This window comes from Schistocerca piceifrons, chromosome 6 (assembly GCF_021461385.2).
Source record: "Schistocerca piceifrons isolate TAMUIC-IGC-003096 chromosome 6, iqSchPice1.1, whole genome shotgun sequence".
Taxonomy (NCBI): Eukaryota; Metazoa; Arthropoda; class Insecta; order Orthoptera; family Acrididae; genus Schistocerca; species Schistocerca piceifrons.
In genome coordinates this window covers 359,011,176-359,033,819 of record NC_060143.1, presented here as the reverse complement: position 1 = coordinate 359,033,819, position 22,644 = coordinate 359,011,176, and the positions used below count along the sequence as shown (strand labels likewise).

General features: G+C 36.3%; 1 protein-coding gene across 1 annotated transcript in view; it reads right to left on the bottom strand.

Moving 5' to 3' along the window:
* Positions 1 to 1,940: 1,940 nt before the first annotated feature.
* Positions 1,941 to 22,644, bottom strand: part of LOC124802602 (protein turtle-like) — an 888,421-nt gene continuing 867,717 nt past the window's right edge. The window contains exon 18 of the mRNA XM_047263481.1: positions 1,941 to 7,143. Within this exon, the coding sequence (XP_047119437.1) occupies positions 5,523 to 7,143 (1,621 nt within the window). The 3' untranslated portion in view covers positions 1,941 to 5,522. The remainder of the gene's footprint in view (positions 7,144 to 22,644) is intronic.

The following is a 22,644-nucleotide window of genomic DNA, read 5'->3' as shown; positions in this document are numbered from 1 at the left end:
CAAGACAGAAATAATTCAGTTTCAGCTCTAAAAGCAAACTGTAATTTCTTGCTATCGTAGGTTAACTGAAACTGTCTTCACATCGGGCTACATAAGGTGCCACATAACCTACCAATGAGCAGTCCTAACTGGGACTTGGTTGCAGTTTATAGGCAACACAGGCAGATTCCAAATGAAAAAAAAAGCATGAGAAAAGTAAGAGCAAATAAAAAGTCATCACCGTGATGAAAATGATTTGGCCAAGAAGTAGAAACAAAAAAAATATATATATTTAATCAATTAACTGAACTAAAATAATAATCAAAATATTTTGATTAGATTTAGAAATTTAAAAAAAAAAAAAAAAAAAAAAAATTCGCTACATGTGGCAAGTTTTGAATCTATGGGCTTCTCCAACTCAGGTTTGTATGCTAATCATTTTGTGGTTCAGCCGCAAGGAAGAATTGCGGCCTTCAAAAATTCAGTTTCACGTAATGTGCAAATCTTATCTAATGTAAGCCAACCTCTTTGATTATGATAACTGTATGTTTGAGGCTGAAGTATCCAGAAGTGTCTGATTAGTGCTGCATATGGAATGTGGGCAATTCATTAGGGTGTATGCGTTTTGTTTTTGGTGTGGTTATTATGTGTGATGGAATACAAAATACAAGTGCCAGTCCCTATGATTTGAGAAGCAAACATTTAAGAAAGAATGCCAGACAAGGAGCTGGAATGGCACTGACCAACTGGCGTGGCACTTTGGCAACGGCAAACAGTTCAGACGTGATGTTGAGCCCTCTGGCATGAAGTGCCAACTATCAAGTAATTTTAATTGGACTATAATTAAAACGTGTTCAATAAGGTCTCCCATCCTGGCAACATGCTGCAGCCCCAATATGGCATGATGGACAGTTGCTCGTAGCACATATGGAGTAATAAGGGTAATACGTCACTGTATACTATCCTTCGGATCAGGAAGAGTCCAGATACATACTTGATAGACATGATTCTTCAGATATGCCCACAATCAGAAGTCACATGGATTTAGGTCATGCTACTGTTCTGATAAAACAACTTTACCTTCAGTGCACAGTCTTTCTTCTCAATAGCCATTGACTTCGAACGGAAAACTTCAACCTTCCCAACCATTTACATCAACAGTCACTTCACAAAAGAAATCAACATGCATCACCACATGACAAACAGCATACTGACGTCAAAACAAGAATTTTTTTTTTACTTTCAAACTGCTTACAGCGTCATATTTTCACCTGATGGCAGAAAGTGGAACAATTTTTTTTTCTCAGCATATTCAAGAGCAGACTGATTAATGAACTGTAAGAGTGCTTTAGTTTCCTGAGATGTATACAGCCCACACTGCAGCACTTGGAACACTATCAGTTTAACTACAACCACCTGGTACTATTTGTGTGAACTGAAGCTAAAAAATAGATTAAAAATTTTTGTTTAAAAGATGATTGGTGTTTCCATAAGGCAGTGTGCCTAGTCAATGTAATACTAATAGGGTTCTGACCTGAAAAGTATTTGGGAACTTTACTATGTTCTTTGAAAATCATGTATCCTCATGCTCATGTTTTAGGAAGCAAAATTTTACAATAATATATAAGTTTTGCAGGGGTGTTTACTAAGAAACCACTGTTTTGGTATGTTAGAACATGTACTAACCATCATTTATGTTTGATTATGTACACCAGATGCAGGACATAAAGTTGAAGAACAACACTGATGATTGCTGTCTTCCTTAATTGTATTCTAATGATGGTTGAATCATAAATCTAATGGCAAAACAGTCACATCTAACCCTACAGATTTGTGTTCACCAATACATAATCTCACCAGACCTGTGGAGTGAATGTAAGTAAAAAAAAAAAAAAAAAAAAAAAAATTCTGTATACAAATCTAGAAATTAAAACTATACTCAAAAAATGAAAACTACATAGGCAAGTGTCACTAGTTCTTTAATTGTACATTTACATCAACAATATCAACCCTTTCCAGAGTTCAACATAGGCATAAATTAACCAAGAGATGTACATAGTGGGATGGGCAACTGAAATGACAAAGTTGTGGCAATAATTCAGCAGCTCAGTTTTAACACATCAACATAAAATAGGCAATGAGATAAAAGCATCATGTTTTCACATTTTCTGGATGCTTAGTAGGAAACACTGTTTTTCACTAATTTCATACCTGTTTTGCATTTTAAACCAAATATTTTTCATTCTATAAAAATGAAATACTGTCCAACAAGGATCAACCATAAAAAGAGGATTTCTGGAAAACAGCTGCAGATGAAAGTTTTATGTTAATTCATAAAAAAGTCCATCCCTCTTTAAAAGTTAAGCTGTGAAAAGTCTTACAGTATACACTTCAGTTATTTGAAATAAACTGTGACTTTGATTGAAATCCTTTGTATTAAAAACAAAAAGGAGGGGAAAAAGAACTCTGCAATTTTCTTGTGTTGACATTTGTTATTAAAAGTGCTTTATATGAAGGAAATATCTGCTAATATGTACTAAAAATCTTCCATATGTTTTCCAGTGTCTCTTAGATGGTATAAGTTGTAATTTTCATCACAAGAAGAGAAATCTTATAATTATTATTATGATATTATTATTATTTGAACACATAGCACACTGACTCTGACTTTTGTTGAAGGAAGCTGAACCAAGAGTGGATGAATCCTTTTATATCTTCTGAAAAATTGACATAAAAAGCAGCAAATGAGAAACAATTGGTTGTCAAGTCTCATTGGGAGTAAATATTTTAACAAAACTCTTTTCTTAATTCTCAGTTTCTTTGATGCTGCACTTGCATTTTATTTTCATCCTGTAAAACATTTTAAAAATCTATGCATGAAGTTTCATCAGCCATGTACATTTTTATTTTAGAGTTATGGAAATATTATGGTATGTACTTATAAAGTGTAACATAGAAATAATTATAATGCAGATATAAATTTTGTATTAGTTTCCTGAGATTACAATCATGTATGCCACATTGTATGGTACATAACTACCATTGTACAACATCAGAACTAAGTGATACATGGCTGAAAGCACCAGATGATACACCAGTGAAATGTAAATTTTATTTACTTTAACATTATTGACATATCACTTGTGCAAATATCTCTAAATTGCATCATCACAACAAAGACATTTGACAGAAAACAAATCAACCACAACTCAAAATAATGTGTAACAGCAAATTCTTTGTCAGATTTATCAGTGTAATTAATAACAACGCTCACTCTGTGATTTGGGCTAACAGGCTCTCACTAATACATCTTTTGGGAAAAAAACTAACATCAGCAGTATAATGCAAGCTTTTCAATTAATTGTTTTGATTTGTACTTTAAAAACTTAAAAATAATCTTTAAGACATGTACGTCCATAAAAAAGAAATGCCAACATAAAAATCAGCAATTCTATAAAATATCACTATTTACACCACAGCAGTAATAATAACATTTATCGTAACAGCCTGTGTGTAAAGTTTGTCGTTTCAACATTCCCTTATTATAAAGAAATGGATAAACGATAAAGCGTTAGAATTATATTTATGAAATAACTGTGACAACTTATTGCAAGTTGTGTTATTTCCACTCTCTATCATTCTTTCATATACTCTCTTTCTTTCACATGCAAACAAGGACCCATACATATACATATACATACACATACATGCTCACATTTTCATACAAACAAATGAACAAGATAAAAATAAAGTAAAAAATGTAATAAAAATGTCTATAATTTCATCATGTCACAGTAAAACTGTTTATTTCATTTTTCTTTTCTATAGATCTGAGCTCTGTATTTCAGTTGTGATTTAGAGCAAAAACAGAACAATGTAATAATTACATTTTATATATATTTAAATTCATTCAAATGAATTATGAATAAATGCATATATTATCTGTAATAACATTTTCTTTGTTTCAGTTCCTTAGGTTCCAATACTTTCTCATGCTCACTCAAGTTCATATATTAACATTTTAGAACGTATATGTAAGTGTTAAGTAGTTATACTTATTTGGTTTGTGGAAAAGCCTATGCAGTAAATGCATCATTTTGGCCATTCTGACCCATACAAACACACAGTACACTTGCACACAATCACTCATTTCAAACAAATTTTGTGTTCTGTTTCAAATAATGAACAGTTAGATATCTACATTTCTTTCACTTGTTATTGTTTAAACATTTTAAATTCATTTCACTCTAGTAATCTGCAGTACTATTATTATACATAACTCAGTATCTCCTTATTCACACACTGATGTTTCCACTACCACTGCCAAAACAATTTGTCTATAAACACACTTCAACACGCCATTCCACAAATATCACAATATCTTTAGTCATGAAATGTAATGCTGATACAATGGAGACAAACTCTACTCAGATTTTATTTTACTTTCCAGTTCCCATCCAGTGTACTCTAACAATCTATTGTAATAGTGCTGCAACTAATAATAGGCCTAGTGACATACTTCTTTTATTCAATAAAGTTAGATTCAGGTGCATCAGAAAAGAGGCAGGAAAAGTTGACAGACTTCTTGTATGTTCAATGTTTGAGGAAAACCATTGACACTGTTTCACATCTCATTCTGCTAACAATGCTCTGTCAAATAATGCTGTCACACTCAAACCAACAGTTTCACTGAGAATGCTACATGTTGGATAACCTCAGTGAGATCCACTGTTTACTGGACACAGATTCAGCCACACCTAGTCTTTTAATATACATGCAGCATCAAGACTGAATTTTTGTACTGCAACAAATAATTATAAAAAAGAAGTATTATTTATGACATTACATGGAAAATAATAGATACACATGACAGTTGTAGCTTTACACTTTATGAGTTTCTTTTTTTTGTTCAATACAACTGATATCCATTTGAAGCACTGTGCTGACAAGAAACAAAAAAAAAATTTACATATTTTTTAAGGAACACTAAGAAATCCAGCATAACACATAGATGAATCACAGAAGTGTACACCTGCTCACTACTGGCCTCCACAATTGTTTTATAACAGTAAAAAGCCAGCCTCAGTTATCAGCAAGCAACAGCAGCAGCAACAATAACAACAACAACAACAACAACAACAAGGAATGCAAAACATCATAGCCAATCAAGGCAAATATTTCTCACACACATGCAATTAAAATTAAACTTTGGGGTTCATGTATAAAATGATAATTATGGCACAATGAACTTCATAATACATGACACATGCATTTTTCATACAGTATCTACTTTAAAGAAAAATAACATACGTTATGAAACCCAACATTCAAATATAGAAAACTTTGTCACAGTATTGTCTCACCAGAAGATTTTAGTAACATTTAATATTTAGGAGACAACAAAATGTTAAGTTATCACATTTTTGACGAATTTACATAAAACCATATTATGCAGCATCCACTTGGAATGGGCAGTTGCGCTACATTACTTTCCATTCACCAAGAGAAAAACAATGTTGCAATTATTGGCAGATGTGTCATAGCTAACAGGCACTCTCTAACTCCTCACTCCGGCGCCTCTTAGCCTGGCGTTTACGAAACTCGTGGAACTCCTCTTTCATGGCTTGGACACGAGCTTCAATGTTGTCATACTTGGTTAGTCTCTTGGTAGGACGCAACAGCTGCTGTTGCTGGTGAGTATGAGCAGTGGCATGTAATGGGTACAGGGAAGTGGCAGCATATAGCTCTGAGTCACTGGTTCCACGGAAATCACGGGTTGTTGTCATACCAAGTGGATGTGGCATCACTGTGTCAAATTCATAATGTGTGTCCACACTGACATCGAGTGGCTGCAAGCGACCAGGTTCCGAGTGTGGTGGCGACGTGTCAGGCAGTCTTAGTGGTAGAGGCAATGGCAGTGCTGACAGCCAAGGGCTACCAACCAATGGTGGTGGTGGCAGTGGTGGTGGAGGAGGAGGTGGCGGCGGCGGAGGTGGTGGTGGTGGTGGTGGAGGCCGATACGGAGGGAGGCGCCACTCTGCACTTGTGCTACCTGACTGTGAGGACTGATTTTGCTGTGACGTGTTTTTGCTGCCAAAACCACTCGAGCTCGAAGGTGAGGTCTCAGCAAACAGATCAGCAGCAGCCACTGCTGCAGGGGAGGCAAGCTCAGGTGCAGAGCGTGCATGACGAGCATGCCGAGGAGGTAAACGTGCCCGTGGTGTCATAGTCATTGTCATTGCCATAGCTGGAGATAGCGCTGCCGGTACTGGTGCCGGGCGTCGTAATACACCTGCCGGTAGTGAAGGCAACCCACTGGCCAGTGTTGCAGGTGGTGCACGAACACGCGGTGGCGAACTCGTAGCCAGTGGATGAACAGGAAGGAAAGCAGTCGGAGGTGGGCGATCCCGCACTATTCCTGGAAATGCACTCCCTTCCTCATGTATAGCCCGCAGTGACGGTAACTCCTGGGAGTACCTCTCGTGGACGGAGCGCATCAACTGTAAATACGAAGGCGGTGTAGGAAACGAGCGCTCAGCAGAACTGGCACGTCGCACCGAGCTCAGGTCACTGAAGTTGTAACTGGGTGACCACGCAGTTGCTGATAACAGATTGGAGGCAGGTGAGCTGGCACGAATGACACGTGATGATGCTGATGGTGGTGGTGCTGGTGCTGGTGGAGGTGGAGGTGGGGAGTAAATAGGAGGCGGTGCACGCAGTGGCAGTCGATGGAGTTGGTGCTGCCGTTCAGCAGCAGCAACTGTAGCGGCAGCAGTGGCGAGAGCCAAGGCACTCTCACCAGATCCGTCAGATCTCAAGCTGAGCTGGCTAGGGCATGCAACTAGTGGTCGCCGCCACGATGCTCTGCGACGACCGCCGCGACGTGGTAGGAAGCCTCCATCATCACTGGAGCTGGATGCGACACTGCCACCCACAGAGGCTGAGAGCGAAGAATCACCAGCGAGAACAAAGCGGCCATCTGCGGCACGAGAGATGCGGCCCAAGCGGTCTGGGGGAGGTGGCCAGTAGTGTGCAGCCACAGCGGAGGCTGCTGATGCTGAGTCCAGGTCTGATACGGAGTCACAGAGTAGCAGGCTGGCCAGGCCGAGGCGTGCACCTTTCAGCACCCCACCTATCACACTTGGTACTCTGCTCTGTCTAAATCTGAGAACATGAACATAAAATATTAATGTTGCACCAACAGTAAGAAATCTGAGAAAGAATTATTGTAAAATATATTTCAGATATTCTGTTTTAATATGAGATAACTAATATATTTAAAACTTCTAACATGTGTATTGCAACTAGACTGAATTCTTATAATGTGTCTCTTTAGGACACAGTATTTCACATTTATCTCTCAACTATTTATGAGAATAAGCTGAATATTTAACATCAAAAATGTATGTCAGAGATTGTTATTTCATAAATAAAATTTCATATTTAGTGTTGCTTAATGTATAACCATCATGGAATAAAAGTTCTACTTTATTAAATTAAATTTTACAAGAAACTTAAAAACATAAGTAAATTATGTATTTAGTGCAACTGCTGCACAAAGTATTGCATTCTAAGAGTACAAAGCTTTGTTCTGCTTATACATATCTAAAACATCAATCTGATTTTGCATGCAAATATTAATGTCTATTACAGGTGACTCATTTGTGGAAATTTAATAAGTCTTATGTAACTACAATCATTGGGAAAGTTATTGCCAATGAAGCTAGAGACAGTATGAATTCAGTTAAATCACTGAAAGATAATGATAGAATTACATACAGCTATAACAATATTTATTATGGTATAGGAAGTTTGCTGTCTATTTTGATGAAAATAAACTGCAAAATGTCTTTGTGCAGTCCTGATGAGCAATAACGGTAGTCCACAAGGATTTTCAAGGGTATTTAACATAATTTTTAATTCTGGGATGTTCCCTGAATCTAGTACAGGGAGCAAAAATACTACTGCAATTATCTGCTCCGATTCAAAAATGTGTTGTGAAATTAAGAGAAAAAGGTAACAAGCAAAACCATTTTCTGATAGCTGCATGATGGAGATACTTTTGAAAGTGATACATATTAAAAGGGTAGATGGACTGACTGAAGAAAGATTGATATGGCATGGCATAAAATACTATGAATTTTAACAACTTACAAAAAGAGTCATAAAAAATCCAGTTCTGTGTGTTACACATGTTGCACAAGCATGTCAACAGTTATATCTCATCAAAAATTTGCCTGCCTTTATCCAGTATATACAGTGTACAAATGTTGATATTATTGTTTTTGTATGAAATAAATTTCCAGCAGTCTCATAAGGCTGAGTGAACTCCTTACTGCTCCAACTCATTCTTGTAACACCTAAGTTGGGCTATGGTTACTACAGAAATCTGATATGGTGTTATTAAATAATATCATAGATTGAATTACAAAGATCGAGAATAACTCCAAGGATTACAGATTTATAAATAATTTTAAATGTGACACATGTCTCAAATACAAACTGTGGTATAATTAGTATTGTTTTAAATTAGCTAAGGGTGCTTGTTTTGAACTTGTAGCTGACTGTAGGTGTAAATGCAAACTGATAAGAAAGAAACCACTGGCAAGATCCAGAGCCAGATCCACAATGTCTTTGGAAAAAATAGAAGAGCTCAGAAAATACATGGAAAATTACATTAAAATACTCCTGGAAATGTGACACATAGCGTAAAATTTCTTGGAGTTCCACATACTGTACCTTCGGTGAGTTGAAAATATTACCGTTAAAATACAGTACCTCCTTGAAGACAAGTTTCAAAATACAAAGCAACATTGAAATGAAAGAAAACTGTACAAATAGTCAGCATCAACGACCAACTATATGAGAAGATACACATGAAACTGGTTTGGAATGAAGGAAAACACAGTATGGGAAAGTCTTTCAATTGCTGCGGCCCACACACATAAACCCGAACTCCCAAAGTAGAGGTCTGAGTGAGCTACAATTAATACAGCAGTGTAGAAATAGAAACTGGGACCAAAACCATATCTCCTTCCATTTGTAGTAAATATCATACACAAAATTCATATTTCATTGTTTATAGTATATGTCTAAGACGAGGAGTAATCTAAGATGAGGAGTATACTACATGCATTGTTGAGCTATGAATCCACCTGTGTGAAAAACTTTACATGTAATTCATTTTGTTACCTCATTCACTTAGAAAAATGGAAAATTGTAAAATTTTATTGAAGGACCAATTTAATTACACATATTTCTAAGATGCAAAATGGTTGCAGAAATTACAGAGAAGTTTTGTTGACTTCCCTTCGATTTCCAACGCACATCAGCATTACAAATCAAAGAGTTGTTCAAGGTGAAAGAAGAATTTGGATTTATGCAAAGTATATGAAAAGGATTACTAGCAAAATGTAGAAAATTTATGTGAGGATATTACAGATGTAGGGGAAGCAGATGGCAGTGTGGGATACATCTTCATGTGGAAGATGGTACATGTAAGCATCCTAAAGCCTTGTATTTTATTATAGACATGATTCAATGGGAAAATCTGGGTTGTCTGCTGCCAATTTCTGTATGTTCAGGCTATATCACTCTACACACACACACACACGAGATACATCAAAGAGGGAGGGGAGTGAGAGGGAGGGGGGAGGAAGGGGGGAGTGAGAGGGAGAGGGGAGGAAGGGAGGGAGTGAGAGTCTGGTTGTGGGAAGGGCTTTTCTTTAAACGGGGCATTTCTGTCATTTTATGTTAACTGTATCTATAGTATTATGATTTTCAGCAACCACCAAGGTAATATAACATAAAAATGAAGGGAGCTTTTATTAAACATCTCTCATACACATGTTCAAGAGACACAACACATATAAATGGTTTCCAACCAATAAAATAACTTATTGAAATTCATGACTGAGACTGTGTCTGATTGGGAATGTGTCAGGATATAAAGGAACCAGAAGTTTGATGAAATGGGACAAGGTATTTAAATTTTAAATTTAGTTATATGAAAGCACAAAAGGAAATATTTTACAATTAACTTTTCAATGATCTCAATTTGAGTTTAGTTGCATAAATCCTTCATAAATAATATGGACCTTATATGATCTAATAACAAATGAAGGAGACTACAAGTTTCATTTTGTTGTACATAATCTAAATTTAATAGTGACACAGCCCTGAAACTATAAAACATACACGTTAAACAGAGAAAAAACAACGCAGGGACCTGCTGAAACAATCTGAACATCCTGCAAATCTCACACAGATACAAAATAAATTATAATCTCACAGGACAAAGTAATAGTGGCCCACTTGAAAGAGCTTACTGATATCTGTGGACAGCTGTAGATGATGTTGAACTGTTATTTGGCAGACATATAACTGATGTAAGTCACTGAAGTGAAGTGGTGTATATGTTCCAGTCAGCTGTATGAAATCATTGAAGTAAGATGGCTTGATGTGGAGACATGACAGAGTGGAGAAAGGAGCTACTGTGTGGGGAAATACCCATGATCACAATGTGAATGAAGTTACCCAGTTCGTTGGTTATTGATAGGTGCTATCTAATTTGTCTACAAGGAATGGTGTACCAGTCATAGCCACATAACATGGTGTAAAAACAGTGGTTGTGAAAAGATCCCAAAGGGAACTGCATTTGCCACATAAAGCTGCACATCTTCACACAGCCAAACAACACACCAGTCTGCTTCTTTTCAAATGAAGTAAGGCACATCAGGTGCACTGATGACTGAATGGAGCATTTAAGCAGCAATGTGTTGAGGTGTAGTTAAAGTTGGAGATGATTCTGTGAGTTTTGGGAATGTTTTAGTACCACGACTTGGACCATGTGACCAAATGTTGCTGCTTCTCCATGTCGATGATGCTGGCAAAATACTTTGTTTATACAACCAGTTACAGTTGTCTGACCATCATCAGCTTTGAACGTGGTCAGGTGATTGGGTGTCACTGGTGTCATACGTCTGACATGAGATTTCCATGCTCCTAAACATTCCTAGGTCCAATGTTTCTGATGTGATAGTGAAGTCGAAATGTGAAGGGACATGTACAGCACAAAAGCATTCTGGCTGACCTCATCTGCTGACTGACAGAGATCACCAACAGTTGAAGAGAAATTCCAAACTGCATCAGGATCCACTGCAAGTACTATGACAGTTGGGTGGGAGGTGAGAAAACTTGGATTTCATGGTCGAGCGGCTGCTCATGAGCCAAACAACATGGTGGTATATGCCAAACGACGCCTCACTTGGTGTAAGGAGCATAAACATTGGACAATTGAACAGTGGAAAAATGTTGTGTGGAGTGACAAATCATGGTACACAATGTGGCAATCTGATGGCAGGGTGTGGGTATGGTGAATGCCCGATGGTCATCTGCCAGTGTATGTCATGCCAACAGTAAAATTCGGAGGCGATGGTGGTGTTTTTCATGTAGGGGGCTTGAATCCCTTGTTTTGCATGGTACTATCACAGCACAGGCCTACATTGATGTTTTAAGCACCTTCTTGCATCCCACTGTTGAAGAGCAATTTGGGGATGGCGACTGCATCTTTCAACATGATCGAGCACCTGTTCATAATGCACTGCCTGTGGCGGAGTGGTTACACGACAGTCAGTAACACCCCTGTAATGGACTGGCCTACACAGAGTTCTGGCCTGAATCCTATGGAACACATTTGGAATGTTTTGGAATGCTGACTTCATTCAGGCCTCACCATCCGACATTGATACCTCTCATCAGAGCCGCACTCCACGAAGAATGGGCTGCCATTCCCCAACAAACCTTCAGCAATCTGATTGATCGTATGCCTGCAAGGGTGGAAACTGTTATCAAGACTAAGGGTGGGACATTGATACCTCTCATCAGTGCAGCACTCCATGAAGAATGGGCTGCCATTCCCCATGAAACCTTCAGCAATCTGATTGATCGTATGCCTGCAAGAGTGGAAACTGTTATCAAGACTAAGGGTGGGCCAACACCATACTGAATTCCAGTGTTACTGATGGAAGGCATCACTAACTTTAAGTTATTTTCAGCCAGATGCCCGGATACTTTTGATCACATAGTGTATGATATTTTTCAAATATATAAGAACTGTGGGACACCCATTCCTGAAATTATTTTTATGATGAGTATTCTGTGGACACTCCCATCATCCAAGAAGACAACAGCTGTGTTCACAGGACTGCATGCATGTGTTCCTGTCCTGATGAATAGTCAGGCACCCTATTGCACATAAACTGGTCCACTGCTTGCTCTTAGGTCCATTGATAATGTCTGGGATTATTTGGGACAGTGGATGGAAAGTAGCAATCAACACCCCCACAGTTTGAGAGCTCCAATGGATCTTATCACCTGTGTATGGCTTCAGCTCTCTTACTAACTGAACTGATGCCATTCTAGAGGCTGGAGGCAGTGTTACATGATACTGAAGTGATGTTTCCTGTGCATGACAAAATTTTTGTCCATTGTGCTTGTCTCTCATAAAACTCTGGTGTCCAAAATTAAATCAACAAACTGCTATTTTCCCATCCTGAGTCTAATTCTTGATATAATCATAGAAACTGTTGACAGATGTCGTTTCAATCATTTCCTGCACAGAAGATGGCATTCCAATCAACGGACAACCACACCAGCAATGGCGTCAGGGCATATATCAAGCAGGGTAGTCGCACATCCACAATCAATGAATACACAGTCACAGACAGTGCAGTATGTTACAGACAAGATGCTTACAGACTGTCTACTGAGGAGGACCATAGGAATAATGGAAGCAGGAGAGTCGCAAACTGATGTGGCCTGATGGCTCAATGTGAATCATTCTGTAGTTTCTTGGATGAAGCGACAGTTTATGGAGACCGAAATTGTATCCTTGAGATCAGGACAGGGCTGACCATGTGTGACATCAGAAAGAGTGGGCCATTATTCGGCTGTAAGGGCATGACGGTACCGCCTTAGTACCACACTGCAACTGACATCTGACCTCACAGCATCCACTGGACATGTTGTATCAAGGCAAATGGTTTACAAAAGGCTTCAGTAGAATGGCCTTTATTGTTGGAGGCCTGCTTGCCTCTGGCATGTTTTCACAGAAGGGAAAGTCTAGAGAGGAGCCGTCAACATGCCAGGTGGAAGGTCAAATAGAGGGCCATTGTTCTTTTCAAACATGAGTCCCGATTTGGTCTGGGGGGTGATTATCGCTGGATTCACATCTGGATGGCACGTGGAACACAATTTCAGGACCCAAACAGTATGGAAATAGACCGATATCGAGCAGGATCCCTAATGGTGTGGACAGGGATTATGTTGACCACTCGAACAGTTCCTCATGAATTTGTACAGGTGAATCAGCAAAATTTAACTGCCATCAGGTATCGTGAGGACATATTGGCATCTCACATGCAGTTGTTGCGAGGTGCTGTGGGCCCAGACTCTGTACTGATGGATGATTATGCTTGACCTCACAGAACACAGGTGGTTGATGTATTTTTGGATACAGAAGATATTGGATGTATGGTGTGGCCTGCTCAATCTCCCAATTTGAATCCCATAGAGAAAGTCATGGATGTACAAAGGAGATGGGTTGTATCACATCGGCACCCCTCAACCACTCTCCAAGACTTGTGAGCAGCTCTGCAGGAAGAATGGGCACTGTTGTCTCAACATGAGATTGATGACATCATTCATAGCATGGCCTGTCTTTGTCAGGCTTTACTGGTGCCAGAGGTGGTCATGCCCCATACTGAGCACATTAACCAGTTGTCAGAATGTGTCTGCAAATCCATTAAATTGGTAAACAATGAAGAACATTTTTGTCTACCATTGCGCAAGTTGCAGTTGATTACATTTTGTATCCTTTACACTGTTTCTACTTTACTATCACCTGTTTACATCGTTTTGTGGCAAAATAAATGCAGCCTTGCAAAATTTCCATTGTTGCTTTAATTTTGGACACCAGTGTAGTTCATTTTAAAATAATTATGTGATCTGTAGACAACATCTAAAAAACTAATTTGGGAAGGATGCAAGTTTCAATGAAAGTAGGAGTAGAATGGTGGCATAGGACACAAATTCAACATAGGATGGAAACTAAGTAGGAGAAGGAAGAAATAAAATCCTATTTGACCATACTACAGCACACAATATAAAAATTCCTTTTCAGAGACAATTCAGAATTTAAAGCATAAGAATAAAAGAAACAGATGATTTTGCTAATTTTTATTTGCTGCAGAGGTAATGTACACCGCATATTATGTGAAATAAATAAGAATTATTTAAATGCAAAAATGCTATAAGTGTATGAGTGTTTTCCGTTGTACCAGGGTATATTTTGTAGAAAAGTGTAGTCCAAAAAAATTGTATGCAACAAATTTCATTAAATTTTTCTGCACATATTATAAACATTACACTGGGACCTAAATCTGAGAAGAAGATAAGAAAAATTGTTTTGGAAAGAAGATACTGTAGTGTTTGTTTCACACAGGAACATTATAAGTACAATTATAATCAACATGTCATTATTCATTAGTACATAACATGTAAGCAAGTAAGTTTTATTACTGCCCAGCCATAGCTAGTGCTTCACGGCTTTTTATTTGATTTGCTGCTTGTAACATTTATTACATTTATTTCTATTATGGGCAGTTTCAGGATATTTAAATATATGAACAAATGGGTAAACATTTTAAATGTTGTCACCTGAGTGTGTAGCTGTGAGAAATGCTTATTGTTGTTTTAACTAAACGAAACACTTTTTTTGCCTTGTTTCACAAAACTCTTATTATGATTGTACGGCCTAGATTTTGGGTTATACAACTATTTCCTAGTGCACAACTAATTCCAAAGACGCGAAGCAAGCAAAATAAACACATCAACTTCTTAATCTGCCATTTCTTGACTTAAACTATACAACATTTATCAGCATGAATAAACATACACTGGAGCAGAGATGTGTGCAGAGAAATGGGTATTTGTGTCAGTATCTACTTATGAATGAAGGCACCAAGGTGGTTTTCATATGCGCATGAATAATTGAATTGCGGTTCCTCATTCAATTACAAATGTAAGGAGTACACATACTATGACTAGGAACTTAATACAATACAAACAATAGCTACATATTATGAAATAAAGCCCAACATTATTGACAACATTTTCAGTAAGACAAGAAGCAAGGAAGATCCCTACTGTATTCAGTGAACAACACAGACAAATTGAAAAGGAAATGGTGTAGTTTACTTTTTCTAAATAAAATTTCTCATAGGGTAATTAAAACTTTAAAGGCAAAGAGTTTCACTCTGTTTTTCTGCCCCATAAACATTTGGTACCAGTCATCACCAAACCAGGATTCCTAAGATCTTGTGCAAACAGCATCTGTCATGTTACATTGCAAAAATTGAGAGGTCCATCTGTATTGGCTCAGGCAACACCACAGAAGCTGGAGATGCAGATTATGTTCTTGCAAACTATTTCTGCAGGTCAGAGTTTAATGGTGAATGAGTAGTAATATTTGTTAAAACAGCTGAGAATTATGACAGTAGTATGAATGATACATAGAAAATTGTACCTAAACGTAATGAAAAAGATTTCAAAATTACACGAATTGAGAATGATTTAAGAGTATTTTGTGTGTACTGATCACTAAGTGGCAAAATAAATACTTTCCTCAAAAATAAGTCAAATTTAACACAAAAAAGAAAGCTGTTGTTATTTTAATATTGATATAGGAAGAGAGACATAAAGAAAGGAAAAATTTGAGGAGCTGCTAATACAATACATCATGAAAGCAACTGCACATGAATCAACAACAATGACTATGTAAACCAAGTCAGTTATTAATAATATTATCAATAATATAGATAGCAATGCATATACAACAAAGGTTCTACAGACAGAACTTTCTAATCATTTTAGACAAGTATGTGAAGTAAGTGGTAGTCTGAACTCACAACAGAAGAAAAAAAAATGAGAAAGATTTGTTAAACTTTACACACAAACAAAACACTAACTTATTTAAAGTAATGTTAAGAATAGAGAGTTGGGTAATTACCCTTCAAGGCAACAGAGGGGGTAAATACCCTTCAAGCCAAAGGAACAAGTGAAAAACACAATGCTTTTCAAGGACACTTAATGCATTATTTCTATACAGCATTACTAAAAAGAAAAAAATTCTCCACAAAAGCAGCGGATCACAAAGGAAGTAATAGATTTGAGGGCAACCTTAAGAGTAATAAAACAAAAGGATAGTATTGAAACCAACAAACAGCACCAGAAGTAGTACAGAGAGTTGATAAGTCAAGAAAAACCCAAATCAGTAAATGAGATTATTTCAAAATTAACAAATAAAATGAAAACAGCCTGGGATATGATTATTACTGAGATAGGCAACAAAAAACACACTAAGAGAACAAATGGAATATAAATTATGGAAGTGAATAACAAAATCATTGCAGATAAAACAGAAATTGTGGACATCCCAAGCAGTAACTGCACAGATGCAGCAGTAAACCTAAAGCATGGAAGCGGCAGCCAAGGAAATCAGCAGACCACAGTCACACATAACCCGAGCCACTTGATGTTCTTGAAATAAGGATTTGAAGAGGAGCTACAAAGGTTATAAAACAAAGTATCTAATTAAGCAAGTGGTAGCAGACTAATTACACCATTATCAGATATTGTCAACTGTTCATTCCAGGAAGGAGTATTTCTAGATCAACTTAAAATAATTGAAGTGGTATCTGTGTACAAAAAAGGGCAAAATACCCTCAAGACTTCAAGAATAATGTAATAATTTCAATTCCCAAGAAAGTAAGTTCTGCCAGGTGTGAAGTATAAGTTTAATAAGTCATGATTGCTAAATACTAACACGAATAGTTTACAGATGAATGGAAAAAACTGATAGAAACTGACCTCAGGGATCAGTTTGGATTCCAGAGACATGTAGGAGCTAACAAGGCAAAAATGACTCAACAACTTCTTTTGGAAGATAGGTTAAGGAAAGGTAAATGTAAATTCATAGTATTTGTAGAGTTCAATAAAGCTTTTGAAAATTATGATTGGAATATTCTCTTTGAAATTCTGAAGGCAGCAGGAGTAAAATACAGGGAGCGAAAGTCTATTTACAGCCCGTACAGAAGCTGGTTGCCAGTGATAAGAGTCAAGGGACCGAGACAGGATAGTAGTCTAGTGCCAATGTTACTCAGTCTGTATATAGGCGAGCAGTGAAAGAAATCAAACAAAAATTTGGAGCAGTATTAAAGTCTAGGGAGAAGAAATAAAAACTTTGGGGTTCATCAATGACATTCTAATTCCCTCAGAGACAGTAAAAGATATGGAAGAGCAGTTAAACGGAATGGACAGTGTCTTAAAAGGTGGATAGAAGAAGAACATCAACAAAAGGAAAACAAGGATAATGGAATGCAGTCAAATTAAATCAGGTGATGCTGAGGGAATTAGGTTACAAAATGAGACACTTAGATTAGTAGATGAAATTTTCTTATTTGGGCAGCAAAATAACTGTTGATGGCTGAAGTAGAGAGGATATAAAATGTAGACTGGCAATAGACAGAGAAGCGTTTCTGGAGAAGAGAAGATTATTAACATCAAATGTAGGTTTAAGTATCAGCAAGTCTTTTCTGAAAGTATTTGTATGAAGTGTAGCCATGAATGGTAGTGAAACATGGATGATAAAACAGTTTGGACAGGAAGAGAAAAGATTTCAAAATGTGGTGCTAAGAAGAATGCTGAAGGTTAGATGGGTAGGTCATGTAACTAATCAGGAAGTACTGAATAGAAATGAGCAGAAAAGAAGAAGGGATCAGTTGATAAGACACATTCTGAGACATCAAAGGATCATCAAATTATGTGTATGAACATTATATTGTACACTTAATTTCCTTCACTTGTACAGATTTTATACAATGTGTAAGAGAGGATTACAATTTTTAATCAAATATGCCAATTACATATGTCTTTGCTTGTATTTTAGGGGTTTTGATATTTTCCTTGATTCTGTAGTTTCCTTAGTTTTGCATTGGACCACAGGAAAGCACAAAATACGGGTTTCATTGTAATTATTAATCTAAAAAAACTATTTCCATTGTTTTCAACGATAAGCAAAAAGAGGTATATATGGATGTGTTTTTTTTTTTTTGATGAAAAAGGAGGAAAAATTCCAGTTAAGTTTTTAGGTGTAACAATAGACAGTGAGCTAAACTGGAAAGAACAGATACATACTGTTTTGAGTATACTAATCTCAATGATACTGGTAATGAAACAACTGGCTCAATATGCATATCAAGACCTCCTGTGAACTGTTGATGACAGAAATTTTGAGCCATATATGTAATATGGAATAATAGTATGGTGGAACTCTGCTCTCACAGCAATGGAAAGAATATTCACACTGCAGAAAAAATATATTTCTATCATACTATAAAAGAAGCAAAAATAATCGTGTTGAAATCCTTTCAAAGGTTTTGATATTCTGGCACTTGCATAATGGTGTATATTCAAAACATTTGCGATTGAATTACAAGATCCCACAAAATTAGATACCAACGAGGATGTTTATCCTTATAACACATGTAACAGAAAATAATTGTGGTGCCTTTCACATAGATCACAGATATTTGAGAAAGGGCCTTAATACTGTGGTCTCAAATTAGTACAAGCACTTCCAAGAGACTTGTCAAACTGAGAAGACTTCTCCTGCAACCCTAAAAAAATTCTGATAGAAAAAGAATTTACAGTGTGTGGCTGAGTATGTGACTCAACAGTGAGCTAAAGTCCAACCAATGAGTAATAAATTCTATGAACCACATTAAGAAAAATGTCATTAGAAAGTAAACTAGAATTCGAACCACTCATGTACAATCAAAGACAATACTATTTCACAAAATTGTATTTTTTAAATCTCTGATACCCTAAATAATAGATTATGTATTATAAATCATTGTTGCTATGTATCATTATGTATATACTGTGAATATATTAAATTATTTCCTGTGTAAGCTATAGAATGTATGTATTATTTAGATTATAAGCATAATGATGTGTCCTATGTTATGAGTACATACACATTCGAAAGATAATTTATGAGACCAATAAAAATCACAACAACAATTAAAGATGCCAAATTCATTAATTGTCGAACATTACTTAAACCAAAACCACAAAGATGTAATTGTGGCGCAAGTCCTACAGATAGGGGGAAAGTGTGCAAAGTTCACTCCATTAGAGGGAGAAAATAAACAGGTAAATAAAAAATGTGTGTGTGTGTCTTGGGGCCTTTGTTCTTAAAGAGATAATAACATAAATGTCCATATAGTTCTACTCCAGTGTATATTTATTCATAGTTACTGTAAATGAATGTAATATAATACAAATTTAAACAACTGTAACTACATCAAAATTGTCAATGGAGATAGTGCAAGTCAAGAACTCATAGATTAAGAAGTTGACATGTGCTTATCCCTGCTTGCTTGCAATATTTAGAATCAGTCGTGTACTAGAAAACAGGCTTATAAGCTGAAACCTATGTTGTACAATAATAATAAAGTTTTGTGAGAAAAGGCATGTTTTGTTTAGTTAATGCAATGTAACAACAAAGGAAATATAGATCAGTACAGTCATCGGTGTATTTTTACTGATCAAGATAGTGACAGAAGCTTGCACTCGTCCATACAGAAATATAAAATTATCAAACAGTATTATACTCAGTGTTGCAGAATTTCTATATACACTGTTATTTTGTACAACACAACTGAAAAGGAATCTTAAAAATTCTTCTGCACTCCCATTTATTGTAATACAGGGTACTGTAATGAACATTAAACACTTATTTGTGAAAATCGTAAGCTTATGATGCTAAAATGTTAGGTGCACAGAATAAGTGTGTTTACTAGGTGGGAAAAAATTGTTTCTGGATGAACTAATAGATAATATGGAAATAAAATAGGCAACGATATGTCTAAAAATAAAGTTTCATTTATTGTCAGTTTAACATTATATGAAATTATCTAACAAGTCTTATGGAACTTGAAACACCATGCTGTCAAATATTTAATGATATTGCTACTACAATGAAGAGGCATAAAAATATTTCAGCTGAGAAAACGAAAGAAAACTGTTCAAAGAATGACAGAGTGACCTGAGAGGGTGTACATATAGTAACATAAATTTATGAAATTAATAAATTAAATCTTTGTTACAGGCAAAGTGAAAAAGATAGAAAATAAACATTAAAACATGCAACTAAGTAACAATTTAAATACACAGCATACAAAAGTTTGTGAATTTATTTGTTAATCCTGTTGTTAACCATGCATGAAACTTTAATTAGTGCAAAACAAAAGTTTCAAGATATACGTGATAGTGTAGTGAGAGCATGCTGCAATTGTTTTCAACAGTTGTTTCCAAACTCTTCACCTTTTTTCCTCCTTAATGACCAGCGTACAGGGAAGGATAAAAAGAGAAAGAAACAGGTATTGTATGACAAAAATATAATTCTTCTTCTGTAAATAAGTTCAAATAGAAAAACACAGCTACACAAAAACATGTATAGCTTCTAATGTTACTTATTAATACTGAGCAAAATTAAATGTCAGAAACATTTACCCAGACAAAAATGAACAAAGGCTCTAGCATTACATATAAGCTTTTCATAATAAGGAAGGTCTTGGTGGTTGGTTGTTATTTTGTAAAATAAGCAACAGACTTTTACCCTTCCCAATTAATTCTACCAATCAAATGATTCCATTTTGATCTGATTTCCTTAATCATTTCAGATTCTTGTAAAGATATGGTAACTTAATATAAAATTTTATTTATGCCTAGTTACACAACAATAACAACCAACTAAAGAAAAATTCATTAGTAGCTCTCCCAGAAGCATCCAGCTTTAAAAGCAGAAATGAGTGAGGGATGACACTAATCAGCATTAACTGAGCTAATTAACTAGCCAATTTATCAAACTGTCTGAATAACACTGAACAAAGCACTTAATGTTTAAAAATCAGAACTATTATGTTATATCAAATATTTGAAATAGCAACAATACAAAACAGGATTTATCTTTTTATTCAGAATCAGCTTATCAATCATGAAACCAGACTGTTTCTATTCCAACAGTTTCAAAGACAAAATTGTGATTCAATATTTTCTACCAGGCAGATTCTTTTGTTTATTTAAACGAAAGTACAGTGAGCTAACGTACGGTAACGGTATAAAACAAACATTCCATTCATGCTTCCATGAATCTCTTCCATTTACCACTTTCAAAAATGAAAATCCAGTTATTGCTTTATAAAGGGGTATTCAGGGCTAGTGCCTTACATGAGTGTTTTGTGGATGTGAATACCATAAACTTATACAGGAGTTCAAACATATGACTACATTGTGAATGTACCTACCACGGAAGTACGTGCCTAATGTTATTATTCCTGTCTATGCAGAAGTAGCTAATACTGTCAAGGAGGCCGCAGAGAAACACATTCCCAAGAAAAGGAACAGTAAGAAGGCTAGATGGCTATCAGTTGACGCACTGCAAGTTGCAGAAGAACGAAGGAAAGCTAAAATCAAGGGAGATAGATCAGCTATGTTTGAATTAAATAAAGATTTTCAGAAATTAGCTAGAAGAGATAAAAATATATTTTTTAATGAACAGTGCAAGGAAGTTGAAGATAGTAACGTAATGGGGAAGACAAGAGATCTTTATAAGAAAATTAGAGAAATTAAAGGAAAATTCCAGGCAAAAATTGGAATGATAAAAGATAGAAACGGGAAAGATCTGAGTGAAGCAGAGGATGTTAAGGAAAGATGGGCAGAATATGTAGAAGACCTATACAAGAAAGAACTGCATCATGACAGGGCTCCTACTGCTGATGTTAATGTTAATTTAGAACTAGAGCCAGATATTTTGGAGAGCGAAATCCAGTGGGCCCTTGAAAATATGGCTGATAACAAAACTAGTGGACATGATGAAATACCAGCAGAATTGTTTAAAGTCACTGGAAAGGATGCAGTGAAAGTGCTGCACTCAATATGTCAAAAAATATGGATCACGCAGCAGTGGCCAGAAGACTGGAAAAGATCAGTATTCATCCCAATTCCAAAGAAGAAAAGTTCTAAAGAATGCTCAGATTACCGAACAATCGCACTTATTTCACAAGCTAGCAAAGTTATGTTGAAAATCTTACAAAATAGACTTCGCCAATATGTAAATCGAGAGCTGCCAGAAGAACAAGCTGGATTTAGGAAAGGAAGAGGAACTAGAGATCAAATTGCTAACATTCGGTGGATTATGGAAAAAGCGAGAGAATTCCAGAAAGATGTGTACCTCTGCTTTATTGACTATGCCAAAGCCTTTGACTGCGTTGATCACAACAAATTATGGAACGTACTGAAAAACATGGGTGTACCAGATCACCTCATTCATCTGATACGGAGTTTATACCTTGACCAAGAAGCCACGGTGAGAACTATGTATGGAACAATGAAATGGATAAAGATTCAGAAAGGGGTCTGACAAGGCTGCATACTGTCACCATACTTATTCAATCTGTATGCAGAACATGTCATGAGGAATGCGAGGCTAGATGAAGGAGAAACAGGAACTAAAATAGCTGGAATAAATGTAAACAACCT